General features: G+C 46.6%; 1 protein-coding gene across 1 annotated transcript in view; it reads left to right on the top strand.

Moving 5' to 3' along the window:
• The window catches only part of LOC144508667 (embryonic polyadenylate-binding protein-like), a 29,673-nt gene extending 8,334 nt beyond the window's left edge, over positions 1 to 21,339 (top strand). The window contains exons 5-15 of the mRNA XM_078236910.1: positions 279 to 373; positions 1,108 to 1,245; positions 2,856 to 2,951; positions 5,268 to 5,540; positions 8,401 to 8,491; positions 10,967 to 11,092; positions 11,897 to 12,021; positions 13,889 to 13,982; positions 16,335 to 16,465; positions 19,956 to 20,037; positions 21,134 to 21,339. Of these exons, the coding sequence (XP_078093036.1) occupies positions 279 to 373; positions 1,108 to 1,245; positions 2,856 to 2,951; positions 5,268 to 5,540; positions 8,401 to 8,491; positions 10,967 to 11,092; positions 11,897 to 12,021; positions 13,889 to 13,982; positions 16,335 to 16,465; positions 19,956 to 20,033 (1,247 nt within the window). The 3' untranslated portion in view covers positions 20,034 to 20,037; positions 21,134 to 21,339. The remainder of the gene's footprint in view (positions 1 to 278; positions 374 to 1,107; positions 1,246 to 2,855; positions 2,952 to 5,267; positions 5,541 to 8,400; positions 8,492 to 10,966; positions 11,093 to 11,896; positions 12,022 to 13,888; positions 13,983 to 16,334; positions 16,466 to 19,955; positions 20,038 to 21,133) is intronic.
• The last annotated feature ends 1,190 nt before the right edge of the window (positions 21,340 to 22,529 follow it).

Raw genomic sequence — 22,529 nt, 5'->3', positions numbered from 1 at the left:
TGACTCTTAATTCTTAGATTGTGACCTTGTGTTCCAGGCTGCCCCCTCAGCCAAACTGTGGGGGAGCAAGACATTTGCAACCAGGCCTGGTCCCCTCTCTCTCCTGTCAAAGCATCTTGATGAAGGGCAGAATGAGGAGGAGAGGTTTAGGGACAGAATTCCAGAGAAATTCTGGGGGTGGGGGGTTAAATCCGTCCCTGCCTGTTTAGATTTTCTTGCATTGAACGGCCCAGAACATCAGCCACTCTTCAAGATCCTTTTCCTCTTTTTTTAAAAAGGAACAACGCTGAGCGTTCGGGTAATGACGGATGAACGAGGTCGCTGCAGGGGATTTGGCTTCGTCAACTTTGAAAAGCATGAAGACGCTCGCAAGGTGAGAGTTTACATGGATGTTTTGCAGGAACATGTGAGAGTGCTTCATAACTGTTTATTGGAGTGTCACTTCACCACACTCTGACCGGGGCCCAGTACAGAGTTAGAAGAATGAATTGAGGGTAGACAGTGGCCGTTTCTATATGAAGCACAAAGACTTGTAAATAAATTGTGTTTTAAATGGAAATCAATAAGAAGAAAGTGCCAGAAAAACTCAGCCGGTCTGGCAGCATCTGTGTGGAGAGAAACGTTTAATGTTTTAGCTCCGTTATAACTCTTCAGACTGTCTGCTGCAATTGGTGAGTAATTTTACAGCACAGGAGGACATTCAGCCCATCTTGCTGCTACTGGCTCTTTGATAGAGCACTCTAATCCCACAACTCTGAAAATTTCCCCCCTTTCAAAATGATCAAATTTCCTTTTGAAAGTCACCATTGAATCTGCATTCCAGATCATCATTTGCTGATTCAGGTTTTTAAAGAATTCCTCCCTTGCCTCAGGTTCTTTGGCCCCCCAGTCTCTGGTCTAGCCACCTCCCAGTGGAATTATTCCAATGTAGCCAGTCTAATGGCCAGAATGGAGCTTGTTCATTGGTGGCTGGTTGTGTGAAACGAGTTGGATGTTGGTCCATTCCCCCCATCGATGAGCTTTGCTGTGTAGAGACATTGGCGTCTGGTGGTAAATCATCCTGTCCCAGCCTAGTTAATCTCCAGAGTCTGTCTGTCTTGTGTTTAGGCGGTGTCTGAAATGAACGGGAAAGAGATTAACAGCCGGGTTGTTTATGTCGGTCGTGCTCAGAAGAAGATGGAACGACAGGGAGAGCTGAAACGCAAGTTTGAGTTAATGAAGCAAGAGCGAATCAGCCGTTATCAGGTCAGCGAATCATCCGCCTGGGGTCTGTGGCTAAATGGACTTCCCAGCAGGGTAGTGGCGGCTGCTGCTGACTACAGTTCCCTTTGTAGAATAGGACCGTACAGAGTCGCAGAATGGGGGCCATTTGCTTCAAGAACAGCTTCTTCCTTGCTGTCGTCAGACTTTAGAATGGACCTATCTCCCACTAAGTTGATCTTTCTCTACAGCCTAGCTATGACTATAACACTACATTCTGCACTCTTTCCTTTCAACAAAGAACAGTACAGCACAGGAAACAGGCCCTTCGGCCCTCCAAGCCTGTGCCGCTCCTTGGTCCAACTAGACCAATCGTTTGTATCCCTCCATTCCCAGGCTGCTTATGTGACTTCTCTATGAACGGTATGCTTCGTCTGTATAGCATGCAAGAACCAATACTTTTCACTATATACTGATACATGAGACCATAATAAATCAAGATTAAAAAATCATGATGACTGCTAGCTTTTTTGAAGAACTTTCCAATTGGTCCACTGCTCCCTCACTCTTCCCTCTAAACCCTGCAACATATTTCCTCATCAAGTATCTGTCCAACTCCCTTTTTAACATTACTAGTGAATCGCAGAATCTTTACAGTACAAAAGGAGGCCATTCAGCCCATCAAGTCTGCACTGGCTCTCTGAAAGAGCATTCTACCCGGTCCCATTCCCTGCCTTATCCCTGTAACCTTGCACATTCTCTCTTCTCAGATAGCAATCCAATTTCCTTTTACCGCGATCGAACCTGCCTCCAGCACCCTCTCAGGAAGCTCATTCCAGACTCCAACCTCTCTCTGGGTTTAAAAAAACTCTTCCTCATGTCACTTTTACTCCTTTTATTTGGAATCTCTGCTCACTAGCCCTTGATTCTCTCTTGAACCTGCTTCCACGGCCCTTCCAGGCAGAATGTTCCAGATCATAACCTGTGACGTTTAAGAGCTCAGTCTTCCCCTCGCTGCTCTCCTCCTCTTGCCGATCTCTGTCCTGTTTTCCTTGCCCTCCTGTTACGGCCAATAGAAGCAGTGATTTTATTTGCCTTTTATCCTCTCCACGGCAATGATTCTGTGTAATCCATTTTGTGACTTTCCCAGTGTCTGTACATCCAACATGTTTACAGCACAAAATACTGCGGATACTGGAAATCTGCAATAACTGGGAATCCTCGGGAGGTCCGGCATGGCCAGTGGAGGGAGCGACACTAACGTTTCAACAATGGCTTGTTTCTGACACAACATCTCATTCTTCAGTTCTGACAGAAGGTCATCGACCTGAAACTCTTGTTTCTCTGTTCCCAGGTGTTGCCCGATGTGCTGAGTTTTTCCAGCTCGGGCAATGTCTCTCTCTCTTTCTCTCTCTCTGTAGATCCTCTGTAGCATTGATGAAATGTAGCTGTTTGCTAATTAAATTCAACAACATCACATTAACTTGCCAATTGATTTTATTTCTCTCTCAATACTCCTGAGGGTTTCTCTCCTTGTGGTTAACTTGTGCACCATCTGAGGCTGTCCGAAATGAGGGTGAGAATGCCTCAGTTTGATCCCTCTTTCCTGCCTCGCACCTTTGTCTCTAACTGTCCTGCCTATTCTTGGCTTCCAGGGAGTGAATTTGTATGTGAAGAATCTGGATGATGGGATTGACGATGACTGTTTGAGGAAGGAATTCTCTCCGTACGGAACTATCACCAGCGCCAAGGTAAGAGCTGTCAATTTCCCAAAGGCTGAAAGGGAGCTGGAACCCTCACCATTGATGACTGGGATTAACTTGGGGAGGAGCTGGAGATGGTTTTTGAATTGAACCCAACTGGAGGATTGAGGAGTTAAATTGTGTCTTTTTTTCAAAGAGAAATCTTGACTATGAAATGTTCTTTGAAAAAAGTGATTTATTTCAGGTTTTGCCCAGGGTCTGGTGATCGAGTCACTCTGACACTAAACTGACATCCCAGAAAGCACCCATTTCCATCCTGCATTTGGAATGCTGAGCAGCTAGAACCATAGAATCGTACAGAAAGAGGCCATTCAGCCCATCAGGCCTGCATCAACTCTGAAGGAGTATCCCGCCCAGGTCCACAACTCCCGTCCCACCCCTGTAACCCTGCACATTTTGTGCAGATGCTGGCGTTGGACTGGGGTGAACACAATAAGAAGTCTCTCAACACCAGGTTAAAGAGCAACAAGTTTATTTGGTCGCAAAAGCCACTGGCTTTCGGAGCGCTGCTCCTTCATCAGATAAGTGGGAGTTCTGTTCACAAACAGGGCATATAAAGACACACAATTTACAAAATAATGGTTGGAATGCAAGTCTTTACAGGTAATCAAGTCTTTATAGGTACAGACAATGTGAGTGGAGAGTGGTTTAATCACAGGTTAAAGAGGTATGTATTGTCTCCAGCCAGGACAGTTAATGAGATTTTGCAAGCCCAGGCAAGTCGTTATGGGGGTTACAGATAGTGTGACATGAACCCAAGATCCCGGTTGAGGCCATCCTCATGTGTGCGGAACTTGGCTATCAGTCTCTGCTCAGCGATTCTGCGTTGTGTGTTGTGAAGGCTGCCTTGGAGAACGCTTACCCGCAGATCAGATCAAAGTCTATTTATTAGTCACAAGTAAGGCTTACATTAACACTGCAATGAAGTTACCTGCACATTTAGCATGGCCATTCCACCTAACCCGCACATCTTTGGAGTGCGGGAGGAAACTGAAGCACCCGGAGAAAAATCCCACACAGACATGGGGAGAAGATGCAGACTCCACACAGACAGTGACCCAAGCCAGGAATTGAACCTGGATGTGCTAGTTAGGTGCATTGGCCATGCTAAATTCTCCCTCAGTGTACCTGAACAGGTGCCAGAGTGTGGCGACTAGGGGATTTTCACAGTAGCTTCATTGCAGTGTTAATGTAAGCCTACTTGTGACACTAATAAATAAACTTTTAAACAATATTATAAAATAATGAGGGGCATAGATCAGCTAGATAGTCAATATCTTTTCCCAAAGGTAGGGGAGTCTAAAACTGGAGGGCACAGGTTTAAGGTGAGAGGAGAGAGATACAAAAGGATTCGGAGGCAATTTTTTTCAGAGGGTGGCGAGTGTCTGGAACGAGCTGCCAGAGGTAGGAGTAGAGGCAGGTACAATTTTGTCTTTTAAAAAGCATTTATAACCTGACTCACCTGATGAAGGAGCAGTGCTCTGAAAGCTCATGCTACCAAATGAACCCGTTGGACTTTAACCTGGTGTTGAGAGACTTACTGTGCCCACCCCAATCCAACGCCGGCATCTCCACATAAAAAGCATTTACAGTTACATGGGTAAGATGGGTATAGAGGGATGTGGGCTATTGGGACTAGCTTAGTGGTTTTTTTAAATAGAGGACAGCCTGGACAATTTGGGCCAAAGAGCCAGTTTCCATGCTGTAAACCTCTAGGATTCTGACTATAATGTCATTGCTGTTAAAAGGATATTTGCACTTTTTCATCTGTAAATGGATAATTAATATGCTAATTCTTAAAATGAATGTGGAGACTGGGGTTGCAATGCAAACACCGTGGAGCGGTATAAATCAGCCAGTTCTGGAGAATTTCAGCTAGTTTCTATGTTCTACCGTATCTCTGATTTATCTGGAGCGGTACAGTGGTTAGCACTGCTGTCTCACAGCTCCAGGGACCCGGGTTCGATTCCCGGCTTGGGTCACTGTCTGTGTGGAGTTTGCACATTCTTCCCATGTCTGCGTGGGTTTCCTCCGGGTGCTCCGGTTTCCTCCCACAGTCTGAAAGACGTGCTGGTTAGGTGCATTGGCCATGCTAAATTCTCCCTCAGGCGCCGGAGTGTGGCGACTAGGGGATTTTCATAGTAACTTCATTGCAGTGTTAATGTAAGCCTTACTTGTGACAAATAAACTTTGACTTTGATTTACCATCACACTTAGTGTTTCAGCTTCGTCTGGGAGCAGGAGTCTTCTGTTCCTGGCGCTGTTCCTGTGTTCTCTTTAACTTCTCACTCTGTTTTATTGAAGGTCATGACCGAGGCGGGTCACAGCAAAGGCTTCGGTTTTGTCTGCTTCTCCTCGCCAGAGGAAGCTACCAAAGCGGTCACCGAGATGAACGGGCGCATCGTCAGCACCAAGCCTCTGTACGTGGCTTTAGCCCAACGCAAGGAGGAGCGGAAAGCCCACCTGACCAACCAGTACATGCAGCGCCTGGCAACCATGCGCGCTTTACCCAGTCCCCTGCTGGGCTCTTTTCAACACCTGGCACACTCTGGGTACTTCATGCCAACTGTGCCACAGGTAAGCGAGCCAGAGATATGATGCTGCCTAATGCTGACATTCTGAAATAATGCAATACTCTTTGTTGCAGCAGTGGTTACATTAACAATCCGGAGATCGTAAATCCACATCACACCATCGCAGTTAGAATATATCAATTAATTGGAAATAAAAGATGATCAGTAAAAGTGACCTTATGTTGGATTGGTATAAAAGTCCAACGCCTCCTCGCATTGATATATTTTTGGGGAACCTGTGTTATTCGGTCTGGGATCTATGTGACTCCAGTCCCACAACAATGTGTTTGACTTCCCTTGCCCTCCAATTGGTCACTCAGTTGTATCAAGCCTGCTGCCATTGGATAAAGAAGGTTGTTTGTCTCCTCGGGGCCTTTTTAGCTAAGATCAGGCATCAGCTCGAACCTGAGATCAGGTGTGACACCTTTCCTTGTCAGCTTGGATCTTGTTGCTTCTCTTGTGGGGCCCATGAATTGGATTCAGTTTGAATTTGGGTTTTGGAGCCAGCGAGGAGATTGGGATTTGGGTTTGCCCGCTCCACTCTGAGCATTGGGACTTTAACAATGGAATTGCGGAGATTGCTAGCACTGCCCAGATCCTGAAAATTAGCTTTAAGGAGGTGAGTTCTCTTCCCCATCCTCCACCCGTCCCCAACCCAGTCAGCAGTTGCTGCAGTGTTGAGCATGTTTTAATGATTTGTGACACAAATCACTATTTGGTTTTCAGCCAACTTGATTCACTTCACTCCACGTGGTATCAAGAAACAGTTGGAGGCACTGGATACTGCAAAGGCAATGATAACATTCCGGCAATAGTACTGAAAACTTGTGCTCCAGAACTTGCCGCTCCCCCAGCCAAGCTCTTCCAATATAGTTACAACACTGGCAACTACCCAACAATGTGGAAAATTGCCCAGGTATGTCCTGTACACAAAAAGCAGGACAAATCCAACCTGGCCAATTACCGCCCAATCAGCCTACTCTCTATCATCAGTAAAGTGATGGAAGGGGTCATCGACAGCGCTATCAAGCAGCACCTGCTCAGCAATAAGCTGCTCAGTAACGCACAATTTGGGTTTTGCCAGGGTCACTCAGCTCCTGACCTCATTACAGCCTTGGCTGCCATCCTCTTATCCCAACTGTCTTCTACCAGTTAGCCAATCCTCTCTCCATGCTGATATACTACCCCAACACCATGGGCTCTTATTAAGTAGCCTTTTGTGCAATACGTTATCATACGTTTTTGTCTACAATCTACAAGTCAGGAGTGTTACGGAATACTCCCCACTTGTCTGGAAGAGTGCAGCTCCAACAACACTCTAACCTCAACACCATCCATGACAAAGCACTCTGTTTGATTGGCATCCCACCCACAGCCACAAACATTCACTCCCTCCTCCACTAATGCACAGTGGCAGCCATGTGTACCATCTACAAGATGCACTGCAGGAACTCACCAAGGCTCCTTAGACAGCACCTTCCAAACCCGTGACTACCACCATCAGAAGGACAAGGGCAGCAGATACCTGGGAACACCACCACCTGGAGGTTCCCCTCCAAGCCACTCACCATCCTGACTTGGAAATATATCACCATTCCTTCACTGTCACTGGATCAAAATCCTGGAATTCCCTCCCTAACAGCACTCTGGGTGCACCTACACCACACAGACTGCAGCGGTTCAAGAAGACGGCTCAATGGGCAATAAGTACTGGCCTTGCCAGCAAGACACCCCCCACCGCTCCCCCCTGGTTCCTGCCAATCTGGTGATGCGGAGATGGAGGGGAGGGGCTTGTGGGAACAGGAGTGGAACCATACTGGTTATTTTTGCGAAATGGATCCATGGATTTGCTCTTGGAACTAAATATTTGCATTCCTGGAAAAACCTTGATTAAATTTAGGGACAGTAAGAAGTCTCACAACACCAGGTCAAAGTCCAACAGGTTTATTTGGAATCACGAGTTTTCGGAGCACTGCTCCTTCCTCGGGTAACTCACTTGCTCCGAAAGCTCGTGATTCCAAATAAACCTGTTGGACTTTAACCTGGTGTTGTGAGACTTCTTACTGTGCCCATCCCAGTCCAACGCCGGCATCTCCACATCAAATTTAGGGATGACATTTTCCATGTGCACTCTGTCCTTGTCTTCCTCAATCTCTGGCAATCCAATGTCTCCCCTCTTGTTTAAACTAGTAAAGCTTCCTCCACTGGACTCTGCTCACCACCTATCCAATGTGAACTCCGTTTCCCACCCCAAAGTCTGCTCACGATCATCAGAATATCTCCCCTTTCCCCCACACTCCACCATTGGCTGCTGAGACTCTCACCCATGCTGTCTGTTGCCTCCAGCCTGAAATCAACTTTTCTCCTGTCCTACACCCTCTAACTCATCCCAAACTCTGCGGCTGAATACCAAGCTGATCTGGATCCCACTCTCCCCGGGACCAGCTTCATTCTCTATTCTGCCAGTGCCTGAAATTTGAACTCTTGTCCATTGTTTAAATCCCTCCGTCCTCCTCTTCCCCCCACCCCCCCCCCCCCCCACCCCAGAACTCCTCAATCCTACAATATTCCAAACGCAGTTCCACTGAAATTATCCCTCCTGACTTTTCCTCCCTCCCTCCTCCTGCCTCCCGGTGTTGTATCCACATCAGCTGTTGATGTTGTTCCCACCCTGGATGGTGCGTCCGATTAGCTCGGAATTCCAGGTTTTTCCCAGTTTCAGGTTCAGGTGAGGTGGAGGCAGTTGAAAGATCCCGTGTTATCTCAGCAATTCAAGTAAAAGCTTGTGTTTTCCCTGTTCCGATCGAAGCGCTGGGAATTTCGGTGGGTTAAGTGTCGATTGTTAAGTATTTTGGTCTCTGCAGGTTCAAAATCGAACTGCGTATTACGCCACCTCTCCAATGACGCCGATCCGACCATCCCAGCGCTGGACAGGGCAGCCCATGAGGCCTCCCAGTAAGTGAAGGTTTAATCTCGAAGTATTTATTCGGAAGACTGATTCATCTGGTCAATTATTGGGAGAAAATAAAAGACTACGGTTGCCCAGAAACTATTTGGTGTGGTCACTTTCTCAGGAACTCATTCTTATCCAACCTCAACTGACCAATAGAGGGCAGCCTTCACCACAAAACCGCTGAATAGTTTGTCCTGACCTCAGGGTAACTAACCTCTGGGTGAAATGGAGATTTCTGTTTTGTAGTTTTGATTGAATGGCTTTTTAAAATTATTTTTTGATCCTTCTACAAGCTATCCATTTGTCTCACTATTAACATCCAGTGCTGCCTAGTAACCACAGCCCAATTGTTGTGTGGGCACATTGTTACTCCAACTCCTCACCCCGTCAAACATGCTACCTACCTACAGTGGGTTAGCACTGCTGCTTCACAGCGCCAGGGACCCGGGTTCTATTCCCGGCTTGGGTCACTGTCTGTGTGGAGTTTGCACATTCTCCTCGTGTCTGCGTGGGTTTCCTCCGGGTGCTCCGGTTTCCTCCCACAGTCTGAAAGTCGTGCTGGTTAGGTTGATTGGCCATGCTAAATTGCCCATAGTGTCCTGGGATGTGTAGGTTAGGGGAATTAGCTGGGTTGTGGGGATAGGGTTTGGAGTGGGATTGTTGTTGGTGCAGACTCGATGGGCCGAAAGGCCTCCTTCTGCACTGTAGGATTGTGATTTTTACCTACAGTGGGGGTGAGGGGAATGAGATACAAGGTGTCGCTAATTCACTTCCAACAAACATGTGTGTGCCCACCCCCCCCCCCCCCCCTCCAAATGAATGTCAGTCCATTGTTTGGAGAAATGCTCCTTTAGTGTGGGATTCAAAATCACAACCGTCAAACTCTGGAAGACCGAGATGTCGCTGGGATTGCTTTGTTTTAGATCATAGATCCTAGAAACCCTACAGTGCAGAAGGAGGCCATCCGGCCCATCGAGTCTGCACCGACCACAATCCCACCCAGGCCCTATCCCCACATATTTACCCGCTAATCCCTCTAACCTACGCATCCCAGGACACTAAGGGGCAATTTTTAACCTGGCCAATCAACCTAACCCGCACATCTTTGGACTGTGGGAGGAAACCGGAGCACCCGGAGGAAACCCACGCAGACACGAGGAGAATGTGCAAACTCCACACAGACAGTGACCCGAGCCGGGAATCGAACCCGGGACCCTGGAGCTGTGAAGCAGCAGTGCTAACCACTGTGCTACCGTGCGTAAAATCTGCTTGTAAATTTGAAGAACGACACCATAACTATGTAACCAAACAGACTCGCAATGGGTCAATGTTTCGAAGGTTTCTCATCCCAGTGTCAGCGCACAGGTACACAATCCACCCCGGGGTGTTTGGGAGGAAGATGTTGACTTTTTGGGTCTGATTCCCACAGTTCTCCACCAATGGGAGTTTGCCCCACTTCCTGTCTGTGCCTCTTGTAGATTTAGTTGATAAAGATTGATAGCTGTGATTGGTCAAACAGCCACATGTTCATGATGACATGTGACTCCCCCTGTGGTCGGCAAGTTACAGGAACATAGGAATTAGGTGCTGAAGTGGGCCATTCAGCCCCTCGAGCCTGCTCCGTCATTCAATCAGATCATGGCTGATCTCTCCCTGGTCTCAAATCCATCTCGCCATCTGTTCCCCATATCCCCTTATCCCTTTGTTATTAGAAATATCTCCATCTCCCTCTTCAAACCATTCAATGATTCAGACTCCCCCGCGCGATGGGGGCAGTGACTTCCACAAATTCACCACCCTCTGCGAGAAGTAGTTCCTCCTCATCTCAGTTTTAAATCTACCGCCTCTCGCTCTATACCTGTGACCTCGTGTTCGAGATTGCCCCACAAGGGGAAACATTTACTTTATCAATATAAAAGCAAAATCCTGCGGATGCTGGAATCTGAAACAGAAAATGCTGGAAAATCTCAGCGGGTCCCGATTCTTTGCCCTTAGCTCTGACCAAGGGTCAAACAGACTCCAAACATTGGCTCTTTTCTCTGTCCACAGATGCTGTCAGACCTGCGGAAATTTAAGCATTTTCTGTTTACTTTATCAGTCCCTTTTAGCATTTTGTAAACCTCCATCAGATTCACCCCCCTCCTCGCAAACTCCAGCGATTTGAATTGGCGGAGGAATGGGGAAACTTCTCCTCGATCTGTGAAGATTGGGGGTGGGAGGGAAGGTGGGTGGGTGGGCGGGGGGGGGAGGGGGAGATGTTGAACTCATTTAGCTGGGTCATAGCAAACATCCAAGAATGGCGCCCGCAGTTTCCCCCACCTCATGCTCAGTCTTGCGGTGGGACACGGTGAAATTCTGAGGGGTGGAAGCCAGCTGGAATCTGGGAACTTCCTGCTGCACTTGGGCTGGTTTGTGTTCCTAAACTGAGACGTGTGTGTGTATACGTGCACGTTTTGTATTTTTTTCGTTGTTTTCAGCCCCCTACCAGAACATCATCCCCTCAGTGAGGGGGACAGCTCCCAGACGAATGGCCACAACCATCAGCACAGTGAGACAAGCATCCACACAAGTCCCCCAACTCTCCTCCAACACACACAGAGTCGGTAAGTAATCGCCAGGGCCCGCCAGTAACTCGGTTGCTGCACTCCAGGGAATCTCCGGGGAGGGAGGGGGGGGGGGGGGTGAGGAGAAATCTGAAACTTTGGCCGTGTCCTTAGGTGCTCTCTCATTCCAGCTTCTGGAGTTTCCATTGCTCTGCCATTGGCTGTCTTTAGCTTTGGGGATTCCCACACTGAATCCCAATCCTCTTGTGTTTTGAAGTGATTGGTGTTAACTTTTACAAACAGCTGACACAGAAGCAATCAAATAATTATTTGGGCTTTTGGTGACCACCTTCAATGTCACAGAAGCTTCCATCTTTAAAATGATTTTGTCAACCAAAAGATTAACAATATTATTCACCCGACAAATACTCCTATTATTGGAATCTGAAGCAATTAGCCCGGCGTTTTTATATATTCATCTCCTGGATGTGGCAAGGTTGGCATTATTACTCGAGACAAGGGTGATGCTTTAGAGTGCAGTTAAGACTCAACTCTGTTGATGTGGGACTGGAGTCACCTACATGATCGGGCTGGTAAGAAGAGCAAGTTCCCCTCCCGAAAGGGACATTAGTGAACCACTGGTGTTTGTGTCTTGGTTTTAGAGAATTGAATGCTATGCAGTCAAAGTCTGCCTTTTCTGGATTGTTAACGAGGTCTCTGGATTATTTGTTCTTCAACCACTTTGGTTCCTGGTTAATGAGACTTGATTAACACTGGAATCCAATGTAGTTCAAAGGAGCTTTTCATGATTGAATGAATTAACAAAGTCCGTGTGCATTTTAACCCTTTGCTCACATCTTCTAGCTACTATAGGAACTCAGACCGCCGGCCCACGTAATGTCCTTTCGGGACCCATGGTGCGGGTACTCCCACAGTATAAATACACATCTGGAATCTGCAACACTCAGCACCCTCCCAGCACACAGCAGGTACTGACCAGCAAGACACCGATTTACCTTTGTGCAAAATGTTTTAGAACTATGGTAACAATCTGCATCAAAAATCAGGGGCCATCAAGTTGGAGAAGGTTTCATTGGGTTTTGTTCAAATGTTTCTCGATTCACTCCATTTTTGTTTTGTGGTAAATTAATAGGAGCATTTTTTGCAACAGTTAGTGTTAAACAAGTTTTTTGTCGGTCTTCACAGTGGAGGACACAAATAGCGTACCAATAATTGACGGTCATGGGACTGTAGGAGGTGAGGACCTTAAAACGATCACTATTACTAAAGAGGTAGTGCTGGGTAGGCTAATGGGACTAAAGGTAGACAAGTCCCCTGGTCCGGATGGAATGCATCCCAGGGTACTAAAAGAAACGGCAGAAGTAATAGCAGATGCGTTAGTTGTAATTTATCAAAATTCACTGGACTCTGGGGAGGTGCCAGCTGATTGGAAAACAGCTAATGTAACGTCACTGTTTAAAAAAGGAGGTAGACAAAAGGCGGGTAACTACAGGCCGGTTAGCTTAACATCTGTAGTTGCGAAAATGCTGGAATCTATCATTAAAGAAGAAATAGCAGGACACCTGGAAAAGAATGGTTCGATCAAGCAGCATGGATTCATGAAGGGAAAGTCATGTTTGACTAATTTACTGGAATTTTTTTGAGGATATAACGAGTGCGGTTGACAGAGGGGAACCGGTGGATGTGGTGTATTTAGATTTTCAGGAGGCATTCGATAAGGTGCCTCACAAAAGGTTGCTGCATAAGATAAAGGTACACGGAGTTGGGGGTAAAGTGTTGGCATGGATTGAGGATTGGCTATCTAACAGAAAGCTAACTTTTTTGATTTTGGCATTACAGCGAGCATAAGGTATAACAAAGAATTAGCATAAATTTTACCAATTGAAATACTTAAACATGACTAGGTATAATTCTATCTCTCCAGTTTCAATTTAAGCAATATACCCGTAGATATAACCCCTTCTTCAGAACTAATTAGCACCAAAAACAGATATGCTCACGTGGATATTGGATTTCCAGTCTTTTAATCCCTCTGGACAGATAGAGAAAGACATCTATCTTCTGACTCCCATAGAGCAGTTTCCAGAGAAGAATATATCCTCAAACAGCAGAACCTCCGAGAAAGAGACCAATTTTTCTGGCAGGACCCAGTCTCCAATCTCCAATCTTCAGACAGAGAAAGAGCTGCTACTCTATCCAGCTCCAAAACAGCAACTGAACTGAGTTTCTCTGTGAGCCTAGTCCCGCCCAGTCACCTGACCTTCCCTGTCAAAACCTAATCAAGCCCCACCCAAAAACCCCAGGGGAAAACACTCAAATAACAACCCTGCATTAGTCCAGATTAAAACAAACATTTTAGCAATTGCGATCAGTTATGTTGCTGCAGTAACAACAGGGGCTGCCAGATCCAGACAAAACGGCACCGATAATAAAACAAACTGCTGAAACAATCCTGAACAAGAAACGTGACCCAAATGCATTTCATCAAGGCACAGTGTCGTCACAATCGAAATGTGGAATGTTCTCTTTCCTCCTCCTCCTCCTCCTCCTCTCCCTGGGAGCTATGGGTGCTGGGGGACAATTAGAGCTTTCAGGACTGAGATTTATCCATGGTTGAGGGTGTTCAGGATATGGAACAAAGAAGGATAAATGGATACAAATCTTGTTCTTGATCTGGTTGAGCACCTTGAGGGACATGCCAGCCTGGAGCTACTGTGTGTGATTTTGCTGTGAGATGTTGAGCTTCTTCCCTGCAGCAGGTTTGGGAAGTTGCTGTGTGTGTGTGTGTGTGTTGAGGGGATTTGCTGACATGTATCTTTATGGTGATATTTCCAGGTGTCTGAACCAGCTGTTCATGTTCATGGTCAGATGCCACTCACTCCCTCCATGCTGGCTGCAGCGCTGCCACAGGAACAGAAGCAGATGCTGGGTATGTGTTTGAGACTTGGTAACGGTGCTAATCCGTCATCCCTTCCTGACACTGAACCAATGGTTGTGCTTTCATTTTCCAGAATTCCTCCAACCCATTCCTTGTTTCCTTCACCAGAGCTCTGCCTTCGGCGAGCTGGGTCCCAACCTCTGGAATTCCTTGCAACCTCCTCCCCTTAAACACCTCAATCCTCCTCCAAATTCAAGCTTTTGGACCCCCCCCCCCCCCTCCTAATATCGCCTTGGTGTCAATTTGTGTCTGATTTACGTGTCTGTGAAGTAGCTTTGGGATGTTTTACCCCAGCGCTATATCAATGCAAGTTGTTGGAGTACCTATTTGAGGAGAGTGAGCAATGTTTAAAATCCAGTTCCTGCTCCCCCGGTGGCAATGATTTGTTGAGATGAGGTTTTTCTGGAAACGAACGGCCCAATATTATCTCGCTGAGAGCGCCCTGGCAGTCTGTTCAAACTGACTTCCCCTCTCCTTCCATCACCCCCACCCGCAGAACCATAGAAATGATACAGCACAGAAAGGAGGCCATTCGGCCCATGTTGAGCATGCTGACCCAAAGACACCCAAACGAGTGATCTGAGGAATTTCCCACAGTGCTTGATGAGAGCCTCTATCTCTGGCATTATTTAGTTATTTTGCTAAATGCTGACTGGTGTTCACCAGTCTGGTGCAGAATCTGAGGAACAGTTGCCCAATGGTTCAGGTTGGTCTTCAGCAACTCTCCCGCAGGGACACAGCAGCTCTCCCATAGGTCATAGGGAACGGGAGGAAGCCATTTGATCCTCGAGTCTGCTGCTTCATTCAAGAAGTGGAGATGCCGCGTTGGACTGGGGTAAACACAGTAAGAAGTTTAACAACACCAGGTTAAAGTCCAACAGGTTTATTTGGTAGCAAAAGCCACGAAAGCTTGTGTGGCTTTTGCTACCAAATAAACCTGTTGGACTTTAACCTGGTGTCATTCAAGAAGATCATGGGTGAACCTTTAACTCCACTCGAACTTCCTGTACCATCCACATGTCCCTTAGTTCATTAACATCCATAAATCTCAGCCTTGGCTTTGAGTGTACTCCGGAATATCCGCCCCTCGCTGGGATAGAGAATTACGAAGAGTTGCGCTCCTCTTAGTGAAGACATTGGTCCTCCTCTTGATCTGGATTGGTCAACCCCCTTATTCTGAACCTGTGATCCCATGTTCTAGATTCCTCAGCCGGGGGAAATATTTTCTTGACCAACCCCATCAAACCGCTTAAATTTTACAATAAAGTCCTGCCTTTTGTTCTGATTCCGGTCTATTTATTTACTCGGGCTAAAGCCTTCGTCACTCCCATCGCGAGCAATGATTCACTCATCCACATTTCCTTTCCCCGAGGAGAGACCCCGACACCTTTTAACAGGAAGATGGTGCCGATTCCTTCCATTAGTCCCAGTCGTGAACGTTTAATTCTCTTTGAAGCACCGTTTATGACGGGGGTGCAACCAGAAGGGAAAAATTCACACACAAATATCCGAATCTCTCACTTCAGAGATTCAATAGCAGCTCTCTGCAGTTTTGAAATGTTTGGGATTTTTTTGTCTCAGTTTTGAGGCAATTCCTATTTTTTAATTAGATGAAGATTGCCTCTTTGTTCAGTCCCTGTACAGTACATGTCTTGTGTTGCTCAGAGGATGCCCCTCTAATGTACAGATACAGTAACACCGTTCACTGTACACAGTAGCTGCCCACAAACCAATGCCGCCTTCTCATTGCTGGAACTTATCACATTGGCTCTCACTGAAAAGCATATTAATCGTTGGTGATTTTGCCGTTCGTGAGGTTTTTGCAGGAATATAACCCTGTGAATGGTGGAACCTCACTCTGTACAGATTCCATTAGATAATCCTCCCAAAGTCCTAACTCTAATCTTCCAAATATTGTTGGATTTTCCCCTCAGTGTAACTTTCAGTTGACTTCATTGGTTTAGAACAATCTCTGATTATTTTAAAATCCTGAATAAATTTCTAAATGTTAGCCTTTTTGATGAAAGTAATATTTAAAACAGCGACTCTGGTCATTTAGACCAGTAAGGAGTCTAACAACACCAGGTTCAAGTCCAACAGGTTTATTTGGTGGCAAACGCCACTAGCTTTCAGAGCGCTGCTCCTAACCGAAAGCTAGTGGCGTTTGCTACCAAATAAACCTGTTGGACTTTAACCTGGTGTTGTTAGACTCCTTACTGTGTTTACCCCAGTCCAACGCAGGCATTTCCACATCATTGAGACCAGAACAGAATACTCTGATTACGGAGGACTTCACCGGTCAGTACCTGAGGAAGATTCACAGATGAGTTTTCTCCTATCCAGGTGAGCGCCTGTATCCACTGATTCAAGGCATGCACCCAATGCTGGCGGGAAAAATCACCGGAATGCTGCTGGAGATTGATAACTCGGAGCTCCTGCACATGTTGGAATCTCAGGAATCACTTCGCTCCAAGGTAGGATTTTCATTGTGAGTGGGGGGGGGGAGAGAGCTGGGTGAATGTTACTGGCGGGGGCACTGGGTGGCATAATAGGCATTCTGGAGTCAATTCAATCACTCGGTTCTTGTCTCTGCGTCTGCACAGACGTGTTGCTTTTGTCCAGTATCTGTTGACCAATTCCACAATCCAAATCCCAGTGCATAATGATAGATGGCTCTGGGTTTTTCAACAAACTTTTCTAACATTCCTTTATAGAAATGACTTGAATCATAGAATCCCTACAGTGCAGAAGTAGGCCATTCGGCCCATCGAGTCTGCACTGACCACAATCCCACCCAGCCTCTATTCTTGTCACCTCGCATGTTTACCCAGCTAGTCCCTCTGACACTAAGCTCAATTTAGCATGGCCAATCTACCTAACCCGCACATCTTTGCGCTGTGGGAGAAAACCAGAGCACCGAGAGGGAACCCACTCAGACACGGACAATGTGCAGACCACACAGACAGCAACCCAAGGCCGGAATTGAACGTGGATCCCTGGTGCTGAGAAGCAGCAGTGCTAACCACTGTGCTACAGGGCCAACTTAAATTAGATCTGCATTGTCACAGTTGGTATAAGGGGTGTACGAGGGCAGAAAATAATAACTGCTTTAATAGAGGAATATTCCTCTTCCCATTTCAGTTGGGTTCCTCTGCTCTCTCTGGACTTCCCACATTCCACAGTGACAGCTTGGCAACTTCAGAAGTCTCCATTTATTAAAGTTCCTGCTTGTTCTGAGCTCCGGCTCAGATCATTGGCAGGTTCCTGGATGGGATTGCTGTTTCCCTGCCAGTGTACACCACCAATCGTGGATGCCAGACTCAATGGAAATGCTCAGGTTGTGCTCCACAGACTGGGGGAATGTTGCACTATTGGAGAAATCCTGTAATGGATGTAACCCATTTCAACCCCTTTATTTCGGAGCCAAGTCCTGGCCAATATTGACTGTCCTACAAACATCTTAATTTGCCCAGCTGATCAATTCTTGCAGAGACTCTGACCACTTCAAGGACTATAAAACAGTTGGTATTTAAATATTTTGCCACTAATACAACATTCCAGATACTGAACAAAATGACACTGGAACCACACTGGGACAGATGACCAATAACTTGGTCAAAGGAGGGTAGAGAGGTTTAGGGAAGATATTCCCAAGCATGGGTCCAAGGTACTGCTGCCAATTTGGGAACAAAGAACAGTACAGCACAGGAAAACAGGCCCTTTGGCCCTCCAAGCCTGCGCCGCTCCTTGGTCCAACTAGACCAATCGTTTGTATCCTTCCATTCCCAGGCTGCTCATGTGACTATCCAGGTAAGTCTTAAACGATGTCAGCGTGCCTGCCTCCACCACCCTACTTGGCAGCGCATTCCAGGCCCCCACCACCCTCTGTGTAAAAAACGTCCCTCTGATGTCTGAGTTATACTTCGCCCCTCTCACCTTGAGCCCGTGACCCCTCGTGATCGTCACCTCCGACCTGGGAAAAAGCTTCCCACTGTTCACCCTATCTATACCCTTCATAATCTTGTACACCTCTATTAGATCTCCCCTCATTCTCCGTCTTTCCAGGGAGAACAACCCCAGTTTACCCAATCTCTCCTCATAGCTAAGACCCTCCGTACCAGGCAACATCCTGGTAAACCTTCTCTGCACTCTCTCTAACGCCTCCACGTCCTTCTGGTAGTGCGGCGACCAGAACTGGACGCAGTACTCCAAATGTGGCCTAACCAGCGTTCTATACAGCTGCATCATCAGACTCCAGCTTTTATACTCTATACCCCGTCCTATAAAGGCAAGCATACCATATGCCTTCTTCACCGCCTTCTTCACCACCACCTCCACCTGTGTTGCCACCTTCAAGGATTTGTGGACTTGCACACCTAGGTCCCTCTGTGTTTCTATACTCCTGATGACTCTGCCATTTATTGTATAACTCCTCCCTACATTATTTCTTCCAAAATCCATCACTTGGCATTTATCCGGATTAAACTCCATCTGCCACCTCTCCGCCCAATTTTCCAGCCTATCTATATCCTGCTGCATTGCCCGACAATGCTCTTCGCTATCCGCAAGTCCAGCCATCTTCGTGTCATCCGCAAACTTGCTGATTACACCAGTTACACCTTCTTCCAAATATATATATCACAAATAGCAGAGGCCCCAGTACAGAGCCCTGCGGAACACTACTGGTCACAGACCTCCAGCCGGAAAAAGACCCTTCGACCACTACCCTCTGTCTCCTATGGCCAAGCCAGTTCTCCACCCATCTAGCCACTTCTCCTTGTATCCCATGAGCCTTAACCTTCTTAACCAACCTGCCATGTGGGACTTTGTCAAACGCCTTACTGAAATCCATATAGACGACATCCACGGCCCTTCCTTCATCAACCGATTTTGTCACTTCCTCAAAAAGCTCCACCAAATTTGTAAGGCACGACCTCCATCTTACAAAACCATGCTGTCTGTCACTAATGAGATTGTTCCGTTCTAAATGCACATACATCCTGTCTCTAAGAATCAATTAAAATGCCAGGATGCTCAGAGGGTGGAATTGGAGGAGCTGAGATTGTGTTTTTGTGAGACGGGAGGGGGAGGGATTTGAAAACCAGGATGAAAATGTCAATCATGACATTGTTTGACCAGGAGAACCCACGGCAGGACAGCGAGCACGAGGGGATGATGGGTGAACAAGATTTGGTACCAGTTGGGTCAGTCAGCAGAGTTTTGGATGACCCCATTCCTGTGGATGCCATGAATTTTCATGGTCTCAAAATGGCACCGGAACCTCAGTCTTTGTCCTTCCTGAGGTGTCACTCCTCACAATCTGCTGTCAGCTGTGCCTCAGCGCCTAGCAGTCTCCTCTTTGAGTCAGATGGTTGTGTTCAAGTCCCACTCCAGGGTCTTGAGAGCGCACAAATAGGCTGACGCTCCATGCTCCCAGTGCAGTACTGAGGGAGTGCTGCACTGTCAGAGGTATTGTGCTTCAGATGAGATGTTAAACTGAAGCTCCATCTGTCCCTTGGGTGGATGTAGAAGATCTTGTGGCATTGGTTCAAAGTAGAACAGGTGACTTCTGTCTAGTGTCCTAACCAATGATTATTCCTCAACCAACATTGTTGTTTGTGGGATCTTGCTGTGTAGAAATTGGCTGCCTCATTTCTCTCCATTGACTGGATGACTTTCGGTGGCTAACGAACACTTTGGGATGTCTCGAGGTTGTTAGTTCTTGTATTCCACTGGGCATGGTATGTTTCTGCACAATTCAGGAGAGGTCATTGACTAATGATGGGGAGCAGGAACTTCCTATACCATCCATCATCACTCCAATATGAGGGAAGGGATACCTCTTATTCAGAAGTTAGAGACCTGGGGGAAAGAAGGGCCTAAGGGCTCTGCATTGCTTCTGTCTTCCACGCACCATGCCAGGCTTCTCGCTTTGCAAATCTGTTATGTTTTGGGTTCTTCCAGGTCGAGGAAGCTGTTGCTGTGTTTCAAGCTCACCAAGCTAAAGATACAGTGCAGAAAAAGGGGAACACAGCTGCCTGACCAGGTGATGTCCACAGGTTGTTGCAATGGGAAGGCACATGAGATTTCTGGCTGTGCTTCCAGCACTAGATAACATTGAATTGGCAGTGCAGAAACTTGCCATTTCCGTCCAGCTGATCTGCACTGTGTTCACGCTCCACCTCGAACCTGCCTTCCTCCGCCTCATCCTTCCATTGTCTCTAAATGGCACCAGAACCTGTCTTTGTCCTTCCTGAGGTGTCACTCCTCACAATCTGCTGTGCCTCAGTGGCTAGCAGTCTCATCAGATGGTTGTGTGTTCAAGTCCCTCTCCTAGGTCTTGAGCACCCGAATAGGCTGACGCTCCATGCTCCAATGGAGTACTGAGGGAGTGCTACACTGTCAGAGGTGCTGCGTTTCTGATGTAGTACTGGGGGAGTGCTGGTGTATTTATCTGGTCTCTTCCTCCCCACCCCCTCCACAATTTCCATATGCTCAACCACACTCTGGGTTCAAGATGTTTCTCCTGAATTAATTTATTGCTATATTTCTGACCCCTAGTTTTGGACTTGCTCACAAGGGGGAAATCATCTTTTCTCCATCTGCCCCATTGAAACACTTTGTAATCTGATTTATTCTGCCTTTTACATCAGCCCTTAGTCTTCACTTTTTCTGGGTAAATTATTCCCAGTCTTTCCTGATCGGAATAACCTTTCAGTTCTGGTATCATCCCAGTAATCTCTTTGTGCCTTTCCTAGTTGCTTCTCTTGCCCTTTATTTTTGTAATGTGGAGACCAAATCCGAATATAATTATAAAAGTTGTCAGATTGTCGTTTTAAAAACCCAACTGGTTCACTAATGTTCTTCAGGGAAGGAAACCTGCCGTCCTTGCCTGGTCTGGTTCTACGTGACTCCAGTCCCATGTTACATGATTGACTCTGAAGGACCTTGGGCCAATACATGCAGCTGGGTCGGCATGTCCCAGATCCAGAGAACAAAGCCAATAGCGCAAGATGATGATTGGGGCGGGGGGGTGGTGGGTGTTAAGGTGGGGTTTCTGGGTTGAATTCCGTACTTGCGGGAGACAGTTTGCTAACACAAGTACAGGTGTGGTTGATTAATGAGTTTCCCATTTCTTGCAGGAGGGTCTTGAATGACGACAAGGAAACTGTTTCAGGAAGAAAAGCTACTTGGTCACATGGTTTAGGTGGGGAATAAAGTGGATGTGGGCTGGACATGAAGGTTCTGCTCACATTACTGATCGGCTGTGTGGCGACTGTCCTCTGATTTATCCTGTCCGGTGTGGGGTTGCTTGCTTCATGCCTTATTAAAGTACATTGAAAACTGGATTGACACTGCCTTGTCCTTTCACTGTCCTCCTGACACAATTAAACCAGAGTCGATGCTTGGATGATTTACTTGAGGGTCAGGCAGGTGCACACACACCCTTTAGCAGTGGGTAGTGTTTGAAGTTGTGAAATCGTGTGCGATTGAACTGATGTGTAAGGAGGGGTAGGAATTCTGAAATGTTCTAACTAGTGCTGGATCTGAAATTTTTTTAAAAACAGGTAATACTGGAAAAGCTCAGTCGGCCTGGCAGCATCTGTGGAGAAACAGTTAATGTTTCGAATCCATATGACCCTTTAATTGCTGTATCTGATGCTGTGAAATGAACTAGGCCAAGTGTCTCTGGGGAATATCCGAGTAAAAATGTTGACAAAGGATAGTCTGACTCAAATCGTTGGCTCTATTCTCTCTCCACAGATGCTGTCAGACCTACTGAGATTTTCCAGCATTTTCTGTTTTTGTTTCAGATTCCAGCATCTGCAGTAATTTGCTTTTGTACAAGAATGACCATTTTATCACATGGTTTACATTTGTAATCTAATATAGAAATTCTAAATTAGAAGAGGGCTAACTTCAATAGGATATTTTGGGATAGGGATGTTTTGCTGCAATTGTATAGGGCGTTGGTGAGGCCACACCTGGAGTATTGTGTGCAGTTTTGGTGCCCTTATTTGAGGAAGGATGTTCTTGCTATAGACAGTACAGTGAAGGCTTACCAGGGTGATTTCTGGGATGGCAGGTCTGTTATAGGAGGAGAGACCAAGTCGGTTAGGATTATAATCACTGGAGTTTAGAAGAGTGAGAGGGGGAATCTCAGAAACTTATAAAATTCTAACAAGGTTAGGCAGTGTAGATTCAGAAAGAATGTTCCCAATGATGGGGGAGTCCAGAACTAGGGGTCATAGTTTGAGGATGAGGGGTAAGCCTTTTAGAACTGAGGTGAGGAGAAATTTCTTCAGAGTGGTGAATGTGTGGAATTCACTACCACAGAATGTAGTTGAGGTCAAAACATTGATTTCAAGAAGCAATTAGATGTAGCTCTTGGGGCTAAAGGGATATGGGAGGGAAGGCAGGATCAGGATATTGAATTTGATGATCAGCCATGAAGAAGAGGAATGGCACAGCAGGTTTGAAGGGCCGAATGGCCTACTCCTGCTTCTAGAGATTTGGCTAGGATAACATGGAAGCAAA

Source organism: Mustelus asterias, chromosome 20 (genome assembly GCF_964213995.1).
Source record: "Mustelus asterias chromosome 20, sMusAst1.hap1.1, whole genome shotgun sequence".
Classification (NCBI taxonomy): domain Eukaryota; kingdom Metazoa; phylum Chordata; class Chondrichthyes; order Carcharhiniformes; family Triakidae; genus Mustelus; species Mustelus asterias.
This window is presented reverse-complemented; position numbering and strand designations above follow the sequence as displayed.